The sequence below is a fragment of the Erpetoichthys calabaricus genome, chromosome 4 (assembly GCF_900747795.2).
Source record: "Erpetoichthys calabaricus chromosome 4, fErpCal1.3, whole genome shotgun sequence".
Taxonomy (NCBI): Eukaryota; Metazoa; Chordata; class Cladistia; order Polypteriformes; family Polypteridae; genus Erpetoichthys; species Erpetoichthys calabaricus.
Window position 1 is genome coordinate 248,508,418 of NC_041397.2, and position 19,935 is coordinate 248,528,352.

The 19,935-nt window shown below is 38.4% G+C and overlaps 1 protein-coding gene across 1 annotated transcript in view; it reads right to left on the bottom strand.

The window, feature by feature from the left end:
• The window catches only part of rnf17 (ring finger protein 17), a 234,783-nt gene extending 215,048 nt beyond the window's left edge, over positions 1-19,735 (bottom strand). Inside the window, exons 1-4 of the mRNA XM_051926656.1 lie at positions 19,595-19,735; positions 12,900-13,090; positions 4,419-4,578; positions 2,762-2,909 (exon numbers count right to left, since the gene is read on the bottom strand). Coding sequence (XP_051782616.1) covers positions 2,762-2,909; positions 4,419-4,578; positions 12,900-13,024 — 433 coding nt within the window. The 5' untranslated portion in view covers positions 13,025-13,090; positions 19,595-19,735. The remainder of the gene's footprint in view (positions 1-2,761; positions 2,910-4,418; positions 4,579-12,899; positions 13,091-19,594) is intronic.
• Positions 19,736-19,935: the final 200 nt, after the last annotated feature.

The following is a 19,935-nucleotide window of genomic DNA, read 5'->3' on the forward strand; positions in this document are numbered from 1 at the left end:
AGAGATTTGTAGGAGTCCTTGAATAAGGTGTAACAATGATCCAGTGTTTGATCACCTCTTGTGGGGGGAGAGATGTGCTGATAGTATCTAGGGAGAACTTTCTTCATGTTTGCTCTGTTAAAGTCTCCCAACACAATAAATGCTGCTTCTGAGTTAGCGTTCTCTAGTCCACTGATAACATCATACAGTTCATCCATAGCCGAAGCTTTATCAGCTTGTGGGGGGATGTAAACAACTGAAAGGAGAACTGAACTGAACTCCCTCGGGAGGTAAAAGGGTCTAACTTTAATGGTCAGCAGCTCAAGAACCGGTGAGCAGTGTGTTTTTAAGACACACACATCCGTAGCCCACGAAGAGTTAACCATAAAGCACACACCCCCTCCCCTTGACTTGCCTGAGTCCTTCGTTCTGTCTCCCCGATAAACTGTGAACCCGTCTGGTGTGATTGCGCAGTCAGGTACGCTGGGCTCCAACCACGTCTCTGTGAACGCCAAAACGCAGCAGTTCGTGATGTCTTTCTGGTGCTTTATCCGTGCGCGCAGCTCATCTAATTTGTTGTCCAGAGACTGAACGTTAGCGAGCAGGATGCTAGGTAGAGGAGGCTTGTTGTTTCTCTGTCGGGTTCGGCACAGAACTCCGGCACGTTTCCCCCTCTTTGTTTTCCTTTGGCGTCGCGCGAGTAAGCAAAAGGCTCCAGGCAGTACAGTGTCCGCGATATCAAAAACTGTTGTAAAATCCGAACTGGCTGATGAACGTAATTCCAATAGTGTTTGCCGGTCATACTGAAAGTGTGATAAGGTAGAACGCACAAAAAGAGTGAGTAGTAAGAAAATAAATAACTTTTTGCTGAGATGACTCGGAGCTCTCGTCGGTGCAGCCGTCTTACGGCGCAGCCAGGTTAGGTCTGTGTCAAACCGGGGGTTAACAAATGAGCACTCAGGCGCCGGGGCAAGTAAATGTATTAATTGGATTTCAATATATTTACCAGTCCCACTTCCTTCTGATTTTTTGCCACTTATTTAAGGGAGCATATTGGGGAGAAGAGGGGCCGAGGACCGAATTTGTTAATGCTATTTTATCTTTCAAATATCGTCCACTTCCCTCTCGTTTGGTGACCCGTAGTAATCTTGTTCACATATCAGGCGATTGTTACATATGCTCCAAGGGAAAAAAAAAAAAAAAGGTGCAAGAAATCGCCATTAATGCAGCACTTGCTTGGGTGTAGTACTGTGAGGTCTTGCAATGGGCATGCTCTAAAGGATGGCACTGCCTCAGATGGTACAAAATATTAGCTGTATTACCTGTCTTTGAGGGGACATACTTTCGACATAATTTGCAGCAAACGCTTCTCAGTTTCTTGTCAGACTTTAAATAGCCAAAATATCTGAATACTACCGAATTCCTTTGACCCTTCTTTTCAACAATGTCCTTGTCTTTTGAGCCTTGGGCTGTGCCCTTTTTTGTGTCTTCTTCAGTAATGACGATTTTTTTTATTTAAATTTTTGTTAACATTTTCTGTAATCATTTTCTCTTTTATTCTAAATTGGCCTTAGTGTGTGCTTGGTGTGTGGGTCCTGCGGTGGGTTGGCACCCTGCCCGGGATTGGTTCCTGCCTTGTGCCCTGTGTTGGCTGGGATTGGCTCCAGCAGACCCCCATGACCCTGTGTTCGGATTCAGCGGGTTGGAAAATGGATGGATGGATGGATTTTCTCTTTTATCGCGCTCCCACTCCTGATGTACTGCTGCAGCCCAAACATCAATGTTTATGCTGCTGCCAGCTGCTATTATGCTTAGTACTGTGTGCTTCAACCTAAACTGACGTGGCTGTAACTATATTTGAGCCACATGACTGGTTTGACACAGCACTCTTCTCATTAGCATTAGTTTTTCATGTTGTTTATCAAACATGGATGGAATGAGTTCTACTGACTTTCTATCAACCATTTACTGTATTATATTTATATCAGTAAATACACTCGACTGGAGCATTCATAGTTTTCATACTTTTTCTCTGTACGTTTAGCATTCGTTTGTGCAGCGGTTGATGCACTTGCTGATTAAGCCATTGTTTGTGTTGTAATTAGTTAGTACTGTATATTTTCTTTAATTTTTCACTTAAGCTGGCACTTAAGACTTCAATCTGCCTCAAGAATGATTTAAGATATGAAAAGGTAGGGGAAGTGACAGCGAAGGAGGTAGGAATGAGAGGAATAACTTTGGAGGTCAATCATCACCCCAAAAGCGGATAGTAGACATCACGTAGTATATGTGTACCAAATTTCAGATCAATAGTTTAAACAGTTTGCGAGCTACAGGTGACTTAAAATCCTGGACAGACAAACGGTAGCGTATTATATATATGGATTGAGGAAAAGTTATTTCTAGATAATTATCTATCACTTTACCACTCCAGCCTACTAGCAAATCAAAGGATGCACACACATAATGTAATATTACTCTTACAAACACAGAGAGAACACAAAATTGTCTCAAAAAAACGCTTCTCTGAGAAGAATCAAACCAGAGTGCAGGCACTTAGAGTTGACAATGCTATTTGTTTCAGCCTGTTCTAAATAATTATTTACCACAAATGGGGAAGTGAATTCGTTAATCCCAAATTATGATTATGGTCCTATTAGAATTCCGCAAAAAAAAAAAAAAAGTAACGTAACGTAAAATACAAAAAGTAGTTTTTAAAGCATAAATATATTTTTTTTGTGTGTTTTTCAAACTGAAGTCTGTATAAAAATATCGAAGTTACCCGTTACTTTTGCTCGGTACCAGACATCCTCAGAGAAAGCTGCACAAGCCTGATGAAGATATGGGTAACATATTTTTAAATTATCTTCTGTCTTACTGTAGTAGTCTTGCAGTTTTGAGGAGAGAGTCAGAAATTCAGCATTTTCAGCCTGTGTGCAATAAAACAGTTAAACAATGATAGAGCCAAACAAAGTTTGCTAATAGGAATTATACATTTCCTTAGGAAAAAATTCTAGGAAATAAAAAAAAACTAAAGACATTCTCAATAAATCTATCTTTCAAGTATTTTTAATTACCCTAAGTTCTTGTCAATAAGCCGCGGCTTATCTAAGGAAAAAAGTTGTGAAAATGAAAAAATAGAATATCGGCTTATACATAAGTCCGGCTTATACATCCATCGCGGGGGTTGCGTTCCAGAGCCACCCGCGAAATAAGAATATCCGCGAAGTAGAAACCATATGTTTATATGGTTATTTTTATATTGTCATGCTTGGGTCACAGATTTGCGCAGAAACACAGGAGGTTGTAGAGAGACAGGAACGTTATTCAAACACTGCAAACAAACATTTGTCTCTTTTTCAAAAGTTTAAACTGTGCTCCATGACAAGACAGAGATGACAGTTCCGTCTCACAATTAAAAGAATGCAAACATATCTTCCTCTTCAAAGGAGTGAAGCAAACAAATCAATATGTCTGTTTGGCTTTTAAGTATGCGAAGCACCGCGGCACAAAGCTGTTGAAGGCGGCAGCTCACACCCCCTCCGTCAGGAGCAGACAAAGAGAGAGAGAGGGAGAGTTTGTTTTTCAGTCAAAAATCAATACGTGCCCTTCGAGCTTTTAAGTATGCGAAGCACTGTGCAGCATGTCTTTTCAGGAATCAGCTTTACAAAAGATAGCAACGTGAAGATAATCTTTCAGCATTTTTAGACGAGCGTCTGTATCGTCTAGGTGTGCAAACAGCCCCCCTGCTCAATCCCCATACGTCAGGATCACAGATAGTCAGCGCAAGATTGACAGAAAAGTAAGCAATCTAGCTTCTCAGCCATCTGCCAATAGCGTCCCTTGTATGAAATCAACTGGGCAAACCAACTGAGGAAGCATGTACCAGAAATTAAAAGACCCATTGTCCGCAGAAATCCGCGATATATATTTAAATATGCTTACATATAAAATCACAATTTAAATGACCGCTACGCGCTCGTGTTGACTCGGCGACGCCCAGAGCAGAAAGAACGCGCTCCGGCCGCTCCAACCGCGCCATGCGGGGAGTGAGAGAGACGGCAATATCTCACACTCTCTCCCCCCTTAAAGAAATTAAATGGGCGCGAGTGAGACCACTGACCTCCCTCCCTTCTATTAGTTATAGGTTATAGTACGTTCGGCTTATCCATGAGTCCGGCTTATCTATGATACGATTTTATTTTAAAAATTCGTATGATTTTTGGTCTCCGGCTAATACATGAGTCCGGCTTATAGACAAGAACTTAGGGTAAATCCTTTTTTTCAGTAAATTAGAAAAACACTTCACAAATCTATTTATAATTACGTTAGGATAAAAAGATTAAAAAATAAATGAAACAATTCAAAATATTACATACAGCAAGGAAGTACTCAAATAATTTAATTTTCACACAAAGTAGACATTTTTTGAAACTCACCCAATTTATCAGTTGAATATGAAAATCCGAGGGTGTAAAAACATATGACACAACAGCATTAAACTTAACACCATGTTCTGGAAACAAAGCAGCAGTATAAGATGAGATACTTTTGCTGTAAACAGTACTAAAAGCTGACCCACAATTTGGAGAGCTAAACCTTAAAAATGGAAGGAGAAAAAAAAAACTCATGAGAACAATTAACCTAATAAACATTTTTTCAAAGCTTTTATTCAGCTTATCTTTACCAAAGATGTCAATACTGTAATTAGATCCATCCATTTTCAAGGGTTGTGGGGAAGCTGGAGCCTACCCCAGCAACCATTTGGCACAAGGTAGGAGCAGTTCCTGGACAGGGAACCAGTCCATTACAGGGTGAAAAAACTCACACACACAGACACAATGGCTGATTTCAGCAGTGTCAATTGATCTAACCAGCATGGCTTTTGGCTGTGGAAAGAAACCAAAATATGCAAAATCACATACTGCTAAATAAAAAATGTTTTATGACAATATAGGAAGAATTTTTTAAGTAAGGTACCTTAAAATACAAAAACATACTAAGACATTCAACAAGTCCAGAGCAGTAGTGCTCAACCTGTAGTATGTGAAAATACAAACCAACACACACACACACACACCCTGTTGAGAAAAACAAGCACAAATCAACAAACAGAGAGAAAGAGGTAAAGAACTCACTGTGCAAACCAGTTGCTGTTACACCTCAAAAGGCAACCTCAAGGGGAAAAAATATGTTGACTATTAACACTTTCATCCATTTATACAATTAGGTCAGAAGAAAAAAAATGAAACAGCTGTCATTTGTAGTCATTTTAATTTTTATACAGTATATGGAACTGAAACAATGGCCACAGTAATTGCCACAAGTAACCTTGACAAAAGCAGACGTTTTGCATTCATCCAACTGACTGATAGTAATGGGCATAGCTTCTGTTTTAAGTACATCCATCCATTTCAGGATTGGTGGAAATGGGTGTCTATCCCAACTACACCATGCGCAAAGTACACATCTGTTTACAACAGTGACAAAATTAGCTGCTCAAAATATTCACTGCAAAATAACATTTATTTGGTGCACGTCTCAAAATGTACACATTACCCAGGCATTTGTGTGGCTCAGTTTTTAAAGATCCGAAGGCAATCCTTTAACAACACGACATGTAATATGTTAACAGAAGGGCAAAATCTCAGAGGCACACAATAGGTGGGGCTGCTAGCACAGAACAAGTAATCACTGAAATAGTGTTAACACTAGAATCCCTGAAGCCTATAAAAAATTGTAAGGCCGGGTCAGCTTAAATTCCTTCACACCTTGTCATCAGCATCTTTGTTTTGCAAATGTCTCAATTAGCAACAGCAGCAAGCACTCTGCTCACTCATCTTCCACTGAGACAGATGAAGTAATGTCAGACACTGAAGTCACTTTATCTGGGAGTTAAGGTTATGGAATTTTATAGGGTAAATAATATTTCATTATTTGGAATACATACATTTCATGCGTATTCCATGTCTACAACAATCTGGATAAATGTAGGACAACAGGAAATGCGAGGCAAGAAATGTTGAACACATAACTAAAACAGAAACTTCCTTCATGTTATAGTAATAATGACAAAATGCTGACATGAAGTGTATAATGTGTGAAGACTGAAGTCCAAATATCAAAAAAACACTTTCACAAAAGGTATAACAAAACAAGTGTGCTTTTACTCAAGAAAATTTACTGTAACCAAAGAAAAACATATAATTCAATTTACATGTTGCTGTCAATGAGTAAAAACCCAAGGCCAAATATCAATTGACACAAAGTCTAAATGTTTGCTTAGCTGATGCAGAGGAAGTACTACTGCCTCATTTTGAATAGTAAGCTGCTATTATTATTACTATTATATAATAAAAATATACATTTGACTTCAGTCTGTAACACCCGATGTAAATTTTTGCTACTTGTAAAAGTTAGCTTTTTTTTTTTTTTTTAATTTTAATTCAGTTTTATTCTCTGTCACTTACATGTGGTGCAACGAAACAGGGACGAAGTGTAAAGTTCAAAATCTGCCAACCTGCAAGTTGAATGGAAGTAAATCAGTAAGTGAATGGAATCATCTTCTCATACAAACGACGGGAATAACGTGTATTGTTAGAAGATGAAAAGCCGAGACTAGTTTGAGAAACGATGACAATGGCTGTGCCCAAATTGTCACTATTAAAAACATGGATCTCATGTACCAGACAGATTTGTTTATGTGAAGAATTTTGGTGTCTGTTTAGAGATGCTCAAATATTCAAATCTTTCAATGTGGTTTCATGTTACTAACAATTGTCACAAATTGTCATTTGCTAGGTGGACCGTCTTGTATGTTGAGGTAAATAAAAAGGTTCGAGCAGCAGCTGAGTTTTACAAAGAAATATCACTTATGACAAAGTACACACTATAAATATTTACTAATAATGAAAAACACTAATAATCCTTATTTTTATGTAATTATCCCCATCACAAAATGTTACTATGATAATTCCCATTGTGAATGGAATGACAACTCTTAAAGCCCGAGTTCTTTCATTTTACATATACTGCACTGTCTCACATGTACGCTTAGGGAACACCCTCAGTGGTATGCCAAGGTAAGCAAGTCCACCACGTGGTAAGAGGGGGTCCTGCTGCAAATGATCTCTTTGTTTTCACCTGCAGCTTTGAATCGGCTGGCCACAGTGGGTCTCTGACTACATTACGACTCCCAACCAAAACCCCAACCCTTCTGGGGCACTTGCTATATATTCAGACCAATGGCCAAATATGAGCATTCGATTAGCGGCCCAAACTTTGAAAAGAGAAGAAGCTCTGAGAGTCTGTATATAAAGAGAAGAAAGATTAACACCATTGTTGTTTTCGTTATGATTATTTTGGTTAAATTATTAAAAGAGGATTTCCAGACCGGTACCGTAACCCTTGTCCAATGCCTCTGACAGTATGTATGTTGCACCCCTTAATTTTGCACACTTTGTCCCAAAACCATTAAATACATTATGCTTGAACTGTTCCTTATTCTCTACCAGCTAGACTTCAGATATGTCACACTTCGAAAAAAACATTTAGTGCAAATAAACTTACATCTGCTGTTTGGAATGATACAATCAAAACAAAACAAAATATAATTAATGTGATGCAGAAATTTGGAAGGTAGGTGTCAATCAGCACCCCTATCATTGCAATTAGACACTCGATACATAAATATGCCTCTTTGTATTTTTATGTGGTTAACTTTTGTAATTAAAAATTATAATGAGTAGGAAATACTTACATACAATGCAACCAGTAGTATATTCTGTTATTTCATTTCTTAAACACTTCTGCATATGGTATCCCACTGGAGGGACACAGCCATGTTTCACAGTTGTTTGTGTACGCTACAGTGAATCCACAAGTCAATCAAAACCATTCTGGTACTTTTACATACCCAAGGGTGTGTTCATTCAAATAAATCATACATTTCCATAGTATCTGCTCTCTTTCATTGTTAATATATGCAATTTGCACAGATATACCCCATGGTGAGCAGCACGTCAAAACTGAGTGAATGTGCTTTTAGCAAAGTTTTCACCTATAGAGAAAGGCTCATTACTACTTGATCAATGAGTTTCAGCACATTGTAATGAAGTATAGTTGTCTATGACTGGCCATTCATATTACATCTGTGGATAAAAAGAAGGGAAATAAATGGCTTCTTTAACAGCTCATCTTACGTATCGTTATGCACAAAGCTCGAGTCAAATTCAGATCATAGCTTTGACTCTATTGAGAATGATGTGTCTGATGAAGGACTTAGTGCTATGGTTGATTTATAAGTACTGCTTTTAGTATAACTTAGAAGTGTTGTGTTGTGCAGTTTTACAGATCAAGCACCATGGATTCAATTACCATACATAGACACTGTCTGCCACACATTCTCCCTATGTTAGTTTACTGAGCTGTGCTCTTTCAATTTCAACTTAAGAGTACAGAAAATGTTTGGTGTACCTCTAAGTATATTTACACCGTACTTGTGTCTTGTTTCATGAAAGACTCAACCAACCCCAATTAAATGTCACTGTTTCAGCTTTGTGTGCACAAAAGAGAAAAAAATGCATTTCAGCTAGTAGCATACACATTAAAAGGATGGATTTTTCGCATGATATTTTTTTTATTCCATTTTTAATTGCACTCACAACTGAACCCCATGAAGTCAGACATGAGCATTACTGAATTTGAGAAATTGTTTAGGATACTAATGTTTTCAGGAAGGGACACTATGTTTGCAAACCGGGAAATGCCTTGTGTCAAACAGTGTAACTTTGCAATGCTATGGGATATGACATGCAAACTTGGTACAATGACAGCGAACAGATGGAGTAAACAAAGGTTTGTGATCATATACTGTAAATACTTTCTTTTAAAAATTTCAGCAAAAAATGCATAATGCTTTATTACTAATTTTACAGAAATATGCTTCACATTTAATAAAATGACAGTAAAACAGTATTACTGCACTTTCAATCACAAAACACAAATAATTAAATCTAAACCATGGATATTTATAGTGGGTTCACCATATGCTTAAACATTCTACAGTTTTTGATAATTGCTGTGCTGGCATCGCTGAGGGATAGCTAATGTCACCCCCACATCCCCTCCCAAAGACAAATGCTCCCTGAAACAGCACATTTTGGACACATACTTAAGATGATGGTGATTAAAATAAGCAGGTTCCAGAAATCCAGCAAAATAGCCAGCTTCCGACTGAGCTACTTATCTATGACTGCGCTAACTACACTTGATGCTGGTTACAACGTGTATACAAAATCACAAAATGATGGAAAAATATTAGAGAGAACTTATTTGTCTCTACAGGGTGAAGCTGGTATTTTACAGGAGCTTGTTAGACAGACGGAATAGATAGATAAGATATAGACACACATCAGAATGACTAAAAAGGAAGAAAATTAAAAAAGAACCTTCTGACTTGGCAGGTACAGTCACAGTGAGGCTTTATAAGGATATAACATGACAAGTCTGTAGTATGCAGTATTACTCCTCACCCTTAGAGAAGGCTGCTACACATTTATCTTTATTGAAACTATTTAAACTAGAGACCACTGTAACCAGAAATCTGCCTGTATATACTGTTAGGTCCATAAATATTTGGACAGAGACAACTTTTTTCTAATTTTGGTTCTGTACATTACCACAATGAATTTTAAATGAAACAACTCCGATGCAGTTGAAGTGCAGACTTTCAGCTTTAATTCAGTGGGGTGAACAAAACGATTGCATAAAAATGTGAGGCAACTAAAGCATTTTTTTAACACAATCCCTTCATTTCAGGGGCTCAAAAGTAATTGGACAATTGACTCAAAGGCTATTTTATGGGCAGGTGTGGGCAAGTCCATCGCTATGTCATTATCAATTAAGCAGATAAAAGGCCTGGAGTTGATTTTAGGTGCGGTGCTTGCATGTGGAAGATTTTGCTGTGAACAGACAACATGCGGTCAAAGGAGCTCTCCATGCAGGTGAAAGAAGCCATCCTTAAGCTGCGAAAACAGAAAAAACCCATCCGAGAAATTGCTACAATATTACGAGTGGCAAAATCTACAGTTTGGTACATCCTGAGAAAGAAAGCAAGCACTGGTGAACTCAGCAACGTAAAAAGACCTGGACGTCCACAGAAGACAACAGTCGTGGATGATCGCAGAATCATTTCCATGGTGAAGAGAAACCCCTTCACAACCGCCAACCAAGTGAACAACACTCTCCAGGGGGTAGGCGTATCGATATCCAAGTCTACCGTAAAGAGAAGACTGCATGAAAGTAAATACAGAGGGTGCACTGCAAGGTGCAAGCCACTCATAAGCCTCAAGAATAGAAAGGCTAGATTGGACTTTGCTAAAGAACATCTAAAAAAGCCAGCACAGTTCTGGAAAAACATTCTTTGGACAGATGAAACCAAGATCAACCTCTACCAGAATGATGGCAAGAAAAAAATATGGAGAAGGCGTGGAACAGATCATTAACCAAAGCATACCACATCATCTGTAAAACACGGTGGAGGCAGTGTGATGGCTTGGGCATGCATGGCTGCCAGTGGCACTGGGACACTAGTGTTTATTGATGATGTAACACAGGACAGAAGCAGCCGAATGAATTCTGAGGTGTTCAGAGTCATACTGTCTGCTCAAATCCAGCTAAATGCAGTCAAATTGATTGGGCGGTGTTTCATGATACAGATGGACAATGACCCAAAAAATACAGTCAAAGCAAACCAGGAGTTTATTAAAGCAAAGAAGTGGAAAATTCTTGAATGGCCAAGTCAGTCACCTGATCTTAACCCAATTGAGCATGCATTTCACTTGTTGAAGATTAAACTTCAGACAGAAAGGCCCACAAACACACACCAACTGAAAGCAGCTGCAGTAAAGGCCTGGCAGAGCAATCAAAAGGAGGAAACCCAGCATCTGGTGATGTCCAGGAGTTCAAGACTTCAGGCTGTCATTGCCTGCAAAGGGTTTTCAACCAAGTATTAGAAATTAACATTTTATTTCCAGTTATTTAATTTGTCCAATTACTTTTGAGCTCCTGAAATGAAGGGATTGTGTTAAAAAAATGATTTAGTTGCCTCACATTTTTATGCAATCGTTTTGTTCACCCCACTGAATTAAAGCTGAAAGTCTGCACTTCAACTGCATCAGAGTTGTTTCATTTACAATTCATTGTGGTAATGTACAGAACCAAAATTAGAAAAAAGTTGTCTCTGTCCAAATATTTTTGGACCTAACTGTAGGTGAACAACAGTGACTTGTGCAAGGAGAAGGAACAGTTTCACCCAAGAGGTGCACTGACAAAAATGTGCTGCTCTTTCAGTGTCAGACTGCACTGGGAAAGAAAAGCACACGAATTTAACTTAGTGAACACTTAAATTTAGAAAATGTTCCCCATGCACACTTTAAATATTGTTAGCTTTAAAGTTTGTGTCTTGGTGTTGATATACCCAATGCTTTTTAAAAATTTGCTTCAACTAAAATAATAAAACCCATAAAGAAACTATTTTTAAGCACAGAAAAAAATATGTATGCCTTTTAAAAACTGTGAGAAGTCTGATCAATCATTGCGGAATTGGGCAAAGTATGTTTGACAACCGAGGTGTTAGTGTTTGATCGGAACTAATATTTTCACTTCGGCATCGCGAACAGCTTTCCATACATTTACCTGCATCAAAAGAAACTGTCAGAATATAAATATACCTTCATATGGATTTCTTTTCTACATTCTAACATACTTATTATCTAGCTTCCCCACTAGTTGCAACAGTTGGTCCCAAAAAAAGGATGTCTGCTATGTTTCTAGACTTGTTGCAAAGGGTAACACATAATGATGAAAAATAAATCACACAGTCGAGGTAATCCCTTTATTTCCATGGTTTTGTGATTATCTTTGTGTATAGGGATTCTTCACATCTTATAAAGGTTTGTTTTAACATTTTTACCATTGATAGTGCTTATATAAAAATAAACCTCCTTGGAGGTTAGTTTTTCAGTATGCACTGTTTTCATCTGCTTATCTGTCAGCACAGTTTTGTCCCACATACATGTGTAATTTCCTGTTTAATGTTATGTTTCTTTTCTTTTTTCAATCACTTTTTAATAATTTGCTTTTCTCATATTTTACTTTTTTCATAATTAACTTACTCATATTAAGAAAAAACTTAAGATTTTTAAGGAATAAACTGTCACAGCTTGCTCCATCTCCTTATGTTATCAAGAGCTCCATATGCCCCAGGAGCAGTTCTCTTGCCACTGCAAGAATGCACTCGACATGTAAGTGCTATAAAATACTCAAAAAGGGAAAAAGCAAACTCAACTCCAGTATTGTTCATACAGACATTTCAGGACTGTGGCCATAACCACAAACAGTCACACTGCTGATGGAAACTATAAAAACTAACAGGCCAAGGTAGATGGCGCTTCATTAGTGCATTTTCCAGGCATTCTATAAAGGAAGAAAAAGTATTGTACAGTAGCAAAAAAAGATTACACAACAATTTTTTTGATGTGTAAATCTGATGCCTGTGCTAAAAGAAATGAAAGCTATGTCTTATTTGTTTTATAAGTACCCATTAGCATTTACACCTTCAAAATCAGCATGTTGAAAAGTTATTCGACTATAAAATACAACTTCAAACAATGAACATCCACTTTGTTCATGCAAAATCGAACAAAACAGTGTGATTAATCAATATTGAACATATGTGCATTAACAAGGTGAAAGAACAGTAAATTAAACAACACACCTTTGGCAAAGAAAAAAAATGCTTTTACACATTTTTAATGAATGAGGGTATATAGTTGAAGTTAAAAATTAAATAAGTTAAATCAGAAAAAGTGGAAACCTCTATAAATTAAAATGAATGCAACATATATCTTGGCATTTACCTTGCAAGTCCTAGGAATACTAAGAATTCTCTGAGAGAAACTGGTAAGCCATTTCTTCTTTTATCTAGGTAAGAAGACCTTAAATCGACAAGTAAAATATCTCTGTCCATTCCAAACACTTTCATTTTCACTGCTTTGGTTCCTACAGCCTTCAAAAATTCTATTCGTGCTTCAGGAGTCCAACCTTTATTCTTGTTAAAATAAAAAAGCACAACTATTAATTGTGATTAAAAACATTATACACACACATACATACTGACTATACATACATACTGTACATGCACATCCACATACATTCATATATACAAACATACATATGCATATATACACACGCAAAAATACACACACACAGAGCCTTAAGATGTTATTCAGACTCCTTAATTTTCTTCACTTTTGGTTATACAGTAATCCCTCGCTATATTGCGCTTCGCCTTTCGCGGCTTCACTCCATCGCGGATTTTATATGTAAGCATATTTAAATATATATCGCGGATTTTTTGCTGGTTCGCGGATTTCTGAGGACAATGGGTCTTTTAATTTCTGGTACATGCTTCCTCAGTTGGTTTGCCCAGTTGATTTTATACAAGGGACGCTATTGGCAGATGGCTGAGAAGCTACCCAACTTACTTTTTTCTCTCTCTCTCACGCTGACTTTCTCTGATCCTGACCTAGGGGGATTGAGCAGGGGGGCTGTTCGCACACCTAGACAATATGGACGCTCGTCTAAAAATGCTGAAAGATTATCTTCACGTTGCTACCTTCTGTGCTGCTGCTTCCTGAAGCGACATGCTGCACGGTGCTTCACATACTTAAAAGCTCGAAGGGCACGTATTGATTTTTGCTTGTTTGTTTTTCTCTGTCTCTCTCTCTGCTCCTGAAGGAGGGGATGTGAGCTGCCGCCTTCAACAGCTTTGTGCCGCAGTGCTTCGCATACTTAAAAGCCAAACAGCCCTATTGATTTGTTTGCTTTTCTCTATCTCTCTGACATGATCTGCTCCTGACGCGCACTCCTTTGAAGAGGAAGATATGTTTGCATTCTTTTAATTGTGAGATGGAACTGTCATCTCTGTCTTGTCATGCAGCAGTTTAAACTTTTGAAAAAGAGACAAATGTTTGTTTGCAGTGTTTGAATAACGTTCCTGTCTCTCTACAACCTCCTGTGTTTCTGCGCAAATCTGTGACCCAAGCATGACGATATAAAAATAACCATATAAACATATGGTTTCTACTTCGCGGATTTTCTTATTTCGCGGGTGGCTCTGGAACGCAACCCCCGCGATGGAGGAGGGATTACTGTACTGTACTTGCAGCCTTACATTAAAATCATTTTAATTATTTTTTCACCTTCATCAAGCAACACTCAATATTCCAAAATTCTTATATGGAATAAGTGTAGAATATAATGACCCTTTCAAGAGCTGGCAATCATGGGAGAAGGGCCATGGTAAGAGATAACCAAGAACCTGAAGGTTGGAAGAGCCTGGAAGAAACTTTCAGGACTGCCACCACTGCCACACTTGCTAACTAGGACTTTATGACAAATTGCAAGACAACACTTCAAAGCCTGCTTGGAGTTTGCATAAAATGCACTTAAAGGAACATCAGACAATGACATTCGAGATTCTCTGGTCTGATGAAACCAAGACTGAACTGTTTGGCCTCAATTCTAAACAACCCTTCTTGAGGAAGCCAGGAATGTCATTCCAACAGTAAAGCATTATAGTGGCAGTATAATGCTGTGGGTTTGTTTTCCAATGGTAGGGACTGGGAGACTAGACAGAATGGAGGAAAGTCTGAAAGCAGCAAAGTACAGAGATATCCTTAATCAAAACCTCCTTCTGAGCACTTTGCTGTCTATACCAAGCTGGAGGTTCACCTTCCAAGAGGATAATAAGCCTAAGCAATATAGATACGCACACACACACACACATATATATATATATATATATATATATATATATATATATATATATATATATATATATATATACACACACATACACACACACATTACACATACACGTGTATATATATGCACACACACATATCTATATATATATAAAATTCTTTTCGCGTTTGAAACGGAAATTAAATGACCACGCGATATGGAAATTACGTATGACCACAGAACATATTATAATACAGGAACTAATCAGTTCGTTTGTGGACGCCATTATTATATCGTCTTTACGAACTGTTATTATTTGTATGAGTTATTTTACTGATATTGAAAAGAAGTAAACACAAACACACCGATCTATCCCATAGAAGTGCACCCTGCGTCGTCCTCTCCAAGCCCTCCTCTCTGGACTACAGCGCTGAGCCGTCCACCACCAGGCACGTTCTGACAGAGAAGTTTTATTTATTCGTCCACGTGACTGTCGCGGAAACTGCCACATTGTAACTTTTTTTTAGTTGGCAGTACTTGATAGTAGAAGAGATGAGGAAAACAGCTTTGCGTCTTTCTACTTTTTAACTGCGGCAAGCTATAAACAATGTGCGTGAGAACAAAGTGGACCCTGGGAGGCGTGGAATGTCGGGCTGCTCCGCGGGGTCGAGAGCTTCGCAGTTTTGGGCAGCGTCCTCTCTTCTCGCACTGTTTGTGACACTTCAAGTGCCCCGTCAGCTCCTGGGAGAGTGGAAATCTTTGCGAATGAGTGTAATCGGCGCCATCGAAGCAGGACTCTGTTTGTAAATTACCCTGCACCATTACTTACTGTTCCTTAACACTAGAATTACCAGAGCCTACGAAAAAACTCGTAGATCCGGCCCACCTTAAATCGCTTCTTAAAACCTTTCTCACCTCTCCGCCAGCGTCTTTTGTCATCTAAATGTACTGATAAAGACAAGCTGCCAGCAGCCGACTATTCCATCCCCCCAACGACTTAGAACGTAAACAAGCTTTTCCCAGCTAATGCCTTGATTGATTACCTGGGAGTGAAGTGGAGTTTTAGAGTAGAAATAATAAGATTGTTATTTGGAACACACGCATTTCATATGTGTTGCGTTTCTACAGTAATCTGTGTAAACACATTGTTAAAACAGAAACGGTTTACATTTTTCTAGTAGCAAATGACAAAATGTAGGCATAAACTATATAATGTATGAAGCCTGAAGTCCAAATATCAAAGAAACACTTTCACAAAAGGTACAAAAAAAAAAAAGCCACCGCCAAAAAAAACCCGTCTTAGTGTGAGACATTGACATGACTTAACTATCACTGCTTCCGTGGCGTAACAGTATCAGTCGCTGACTGGGAATCAGAAGATCATGAGTTCGATCCTGCACAACTCCCATTTGAGAAGTGTTCTTATTTTCACTATTTTAGAATAAAATGATACATTTGATTTCAGTCTGTAACAGCCGGTGTAAGTTATATTTGTAAAGGTTAGCTTTATTTTTTTTAAATTCACTTTTCATTGTCTCAGTCGCGTTCAGGATCCATCCCTACCGCCCCCCACCTGACACTGCTGTTTTTACATAAAGATGCGCTATAGTTCTGCAGTGTATCACGATACATACGACCGCGTGTTTTTTTCCCCCAGTATTGCCAGTCCCCACGTGTTGCTGTATGCTGTTTCTTTTGTACTCCAGGACATGCAGAGGAAAGCATAGTAAAGAGCAGTAACTTCAGCGCTATATGCAATCATCAGACACTCCCCATCTGATGCTGTTTTCACATAAAGACGCGCTAAAGCTCTGCAGTGTACTTGTGACTGCATTGACGTACCAATGCTTGCGAACTGAAGTGTCTGCATGCACTTTTCGTGGCATTATACGTGTATTTTTTGAGCATGCCCATGTAGCTCAAACACAGGAACATATGTTGATGTAAAAGTATAACAAAACAAGTGCACTTTTATTCAAGACTATAACCGAAGAAAAAAGAAAGCAAGTTACAGTAGGTGGAATGCACAAATCAAGTGCATGTGTGTACTGTATAATGTTAACAAAAAGAGCAGCTTACTACTGAAAACGGCAAATATAGGAGTGAGTGGGGATCGAACCAGGACTCTTGATTACACTTGGTTTGCGTCTGTACTTGCGCTGTTACTTAGAGATCCAGATCGGGGGAGGGGTGATGTTAGAGCAGGTGAGCTTATTCAGTGCTGCAGAAACAACGCGCATGTTGATTTTTTTTTCTTTCAGTACATGTGCCTTCCCTGTTTCTTTGTATATCTCTGCCTGTCTGTCTCTGTATTATGCAGTGCTCTGTCTGTCTGTGTGTTATGGATCTTGAAAAAAATAAGTTATAAGGACAGTTGTTCATGTTAATTGCAGTCTCAATTGTTAAAAAAATATTTTAAAAGGAGCATCCCACATGAAAATATAACGATCTCATTAACTGACAGTGCATACCAATTTACAAATTTTATGTCCATTTGAGGTTAAAAAGAAAAAAAAGAAGTAACACTTTATCCCCAGCGGGGAATTGAACTCATGTTTGTGAGGCAGAGAAAAGCTACTCAGTCTGAGAGGCAAATCTTAGCGCGCTACGCCACGGAAGCTGTTATATGGTGTGTGAAGCTTTTGTGGAAGTGTTTATTTGATCTTAGGAACTCGGGCTTTACACATTCTATAGTTTATGCCTAAATTTTGTAACATTTATTACTAAAATATGAAAAAGTTTCTGTTTTAGCAATGTGTTTACACAGATTACTGTAGAAACGGAACACGCATGAAATGCATATATTCCAAATAGCGATCTATTATTTCTATTCTAAAACTCCAGCAGTTCAGTCACTCCCAGGTAATCAAACAAGGCATGAGCTGGGAAGACTTAGTGAACGTTCTGCGACGGTGGGGGATGGAATAGCCGGCTGCTCGCTGCTCCTCTTAATCGGCACATTTAGAAGACAAAAGAGAGGTGAGAACGGTTTTAAGGTGGGCCGGATCTACGAGTTTTTTCGTAGACTCTGGTAATTCTAGTGTTAAGGTAAGTTCGGGTCACTAAAACCCTGCAACGTTCAAGGTTTCTTTTGTGATGAATTATTTTAAGAAGTAAATCACAGGCACGTAGTGCAAGGTTGTCAGGCAGAAATTTGGACGATCACATAGAAAATGTAATTTCTATACCACAGCGGTCGTGTAGCGCCTTTCACAATGGATCTACTTCCAAGAGATAATCCAAATACAGTGGAACCTCGGTTCACGAACGTCTCGGTACACATACAAATCGGTTTACGACCAAAAAGTTTGCCAAGCTTTTGTCTCGGTTCATGACCACACACTCGGTATACGAACAAGCCAGGTTCCCTTTCGGTTTGTACATGTTCAGTCTCTCCCTGTGCATTTCCTGTGCAGCGAGCAAAAGAGAGAGAGAGCGCCACACACACACACACACACAGGCAGAGCGCGAGAGAGAGCCGCACACACACAGGCAGAGCGCGAGAGAGCCGCACACACACACAGGCAGAGTCAGAGAGAGAGGCGCGCACACACACAGGAGCACTTCCGAGAGGCGCACACACACAGGCGCTCCAGGCTCGCAAAAGAGAGACACACGCACACGCGCACGCACACACACACACACACACACACACACAGGCGCGCGCGAGAGAGGGAGGGACACATAAGGTAGAGAAGGCTTGTTTTTGTTTTCAGTTCTGTTTACAGTGATGGGTTCGTAGCCTGCATTGTTGCAAAGTTACTTTTCTTGGTGGTTTATTAAATTACGGATTTTTCAAATGTTCATTTTTTCCCCTGTGCTTAAAACTCATTTTAAAAAAAACTGCGAACTATTGCAGTGTTAGTTTTCTCTGTTGTTCAAGGTTTTCTCAGTGTTATTCAATGTTTTTACATTTAGTTTATGCATTCTATTGTATAATTAACTATATTTGTGCTTAAAAATATATATATTTACATACAGTTCGTACGGTCTGGAACGGATTAATTGTATTTACATACAATTCTATGGGGGAAATTGCTTCGGTTCACGACCAAATCGGTTTATGACCAGAGTTTTGGAATGAATTATGGTCGTGAGCCGAGGTTCCACTGTACATTTTAACTGCTGTTAGTGTGTATATATATATGTTACAAAGTTTTACTGTCAAATAATGCAAAGAGTACGCGACACTTGTTTCGCTCTTATTTGGGCTCATCAAGTGTACACACTCATCTGCACCCCTCTCAGGGATCGAACCTTGGACATCAGCGTCAGAAGCGAAGCCTCTCAGAAGTGCACGCCGTAGCATGTATATATATATATTTTATATATATATATATATATACACACACACACACACACACACACACACACACACACACACACACACATATACACACATATACACACACACAGTATAACATTTCTAAATAAAATGATCTAAATATACATACTGTAAATTAATCAAATCACTCTAGAAAATAAATGCCAATGTTCTTTATTTTACATCACTCAGAGTTAGTTTAAATAAACACCATAATAAAAATTTTTAATGGTTTCAGTACAATCAGGCTATACTTTGCAATATAAAGTCAGCTACCTTTGAACTCTTAAACTTACAATATTTTCCATGGATTTCATGTCTGACATATTAATACTAATATTAGTTAGTAAGTATACATGGCATCAGATATAAAAGTTTCAAAATCTTCCAGAAATCTGTTAGTTAGAAAACACAGAAAGATTAAAAAAAAAAAAAAAAAAAAGACTGCTTTACTAAAACCTCTTACAATAGCACGAAACCTACCACATCTGCTGGTACAATGTTTTTCAGCGAACATTTCAGAGCCAGGGGTGGAGTCTTTAATTCTTGCTGTGTCACTGCATCAGGCTTTTTGATATATTGGATTAGGCTTTTTTATCAGTGTTGTTTGCACACCAGCCTGAGTTGGTGTAACACTGGGACTAAGAAAAACAAATGAAAATCAACATATAAACATTAAACTTGCATACATCAACTTTTTCACTCAGTGAAATATGAACATTTTGTGATAAGTGATACAAGTCTAAACTTGTTTTTTACCCTCTGAGAGCAAATATAACAAACGCTTTTTACCAAAGAAGATGCAAGATAAGGGTAAACATGAA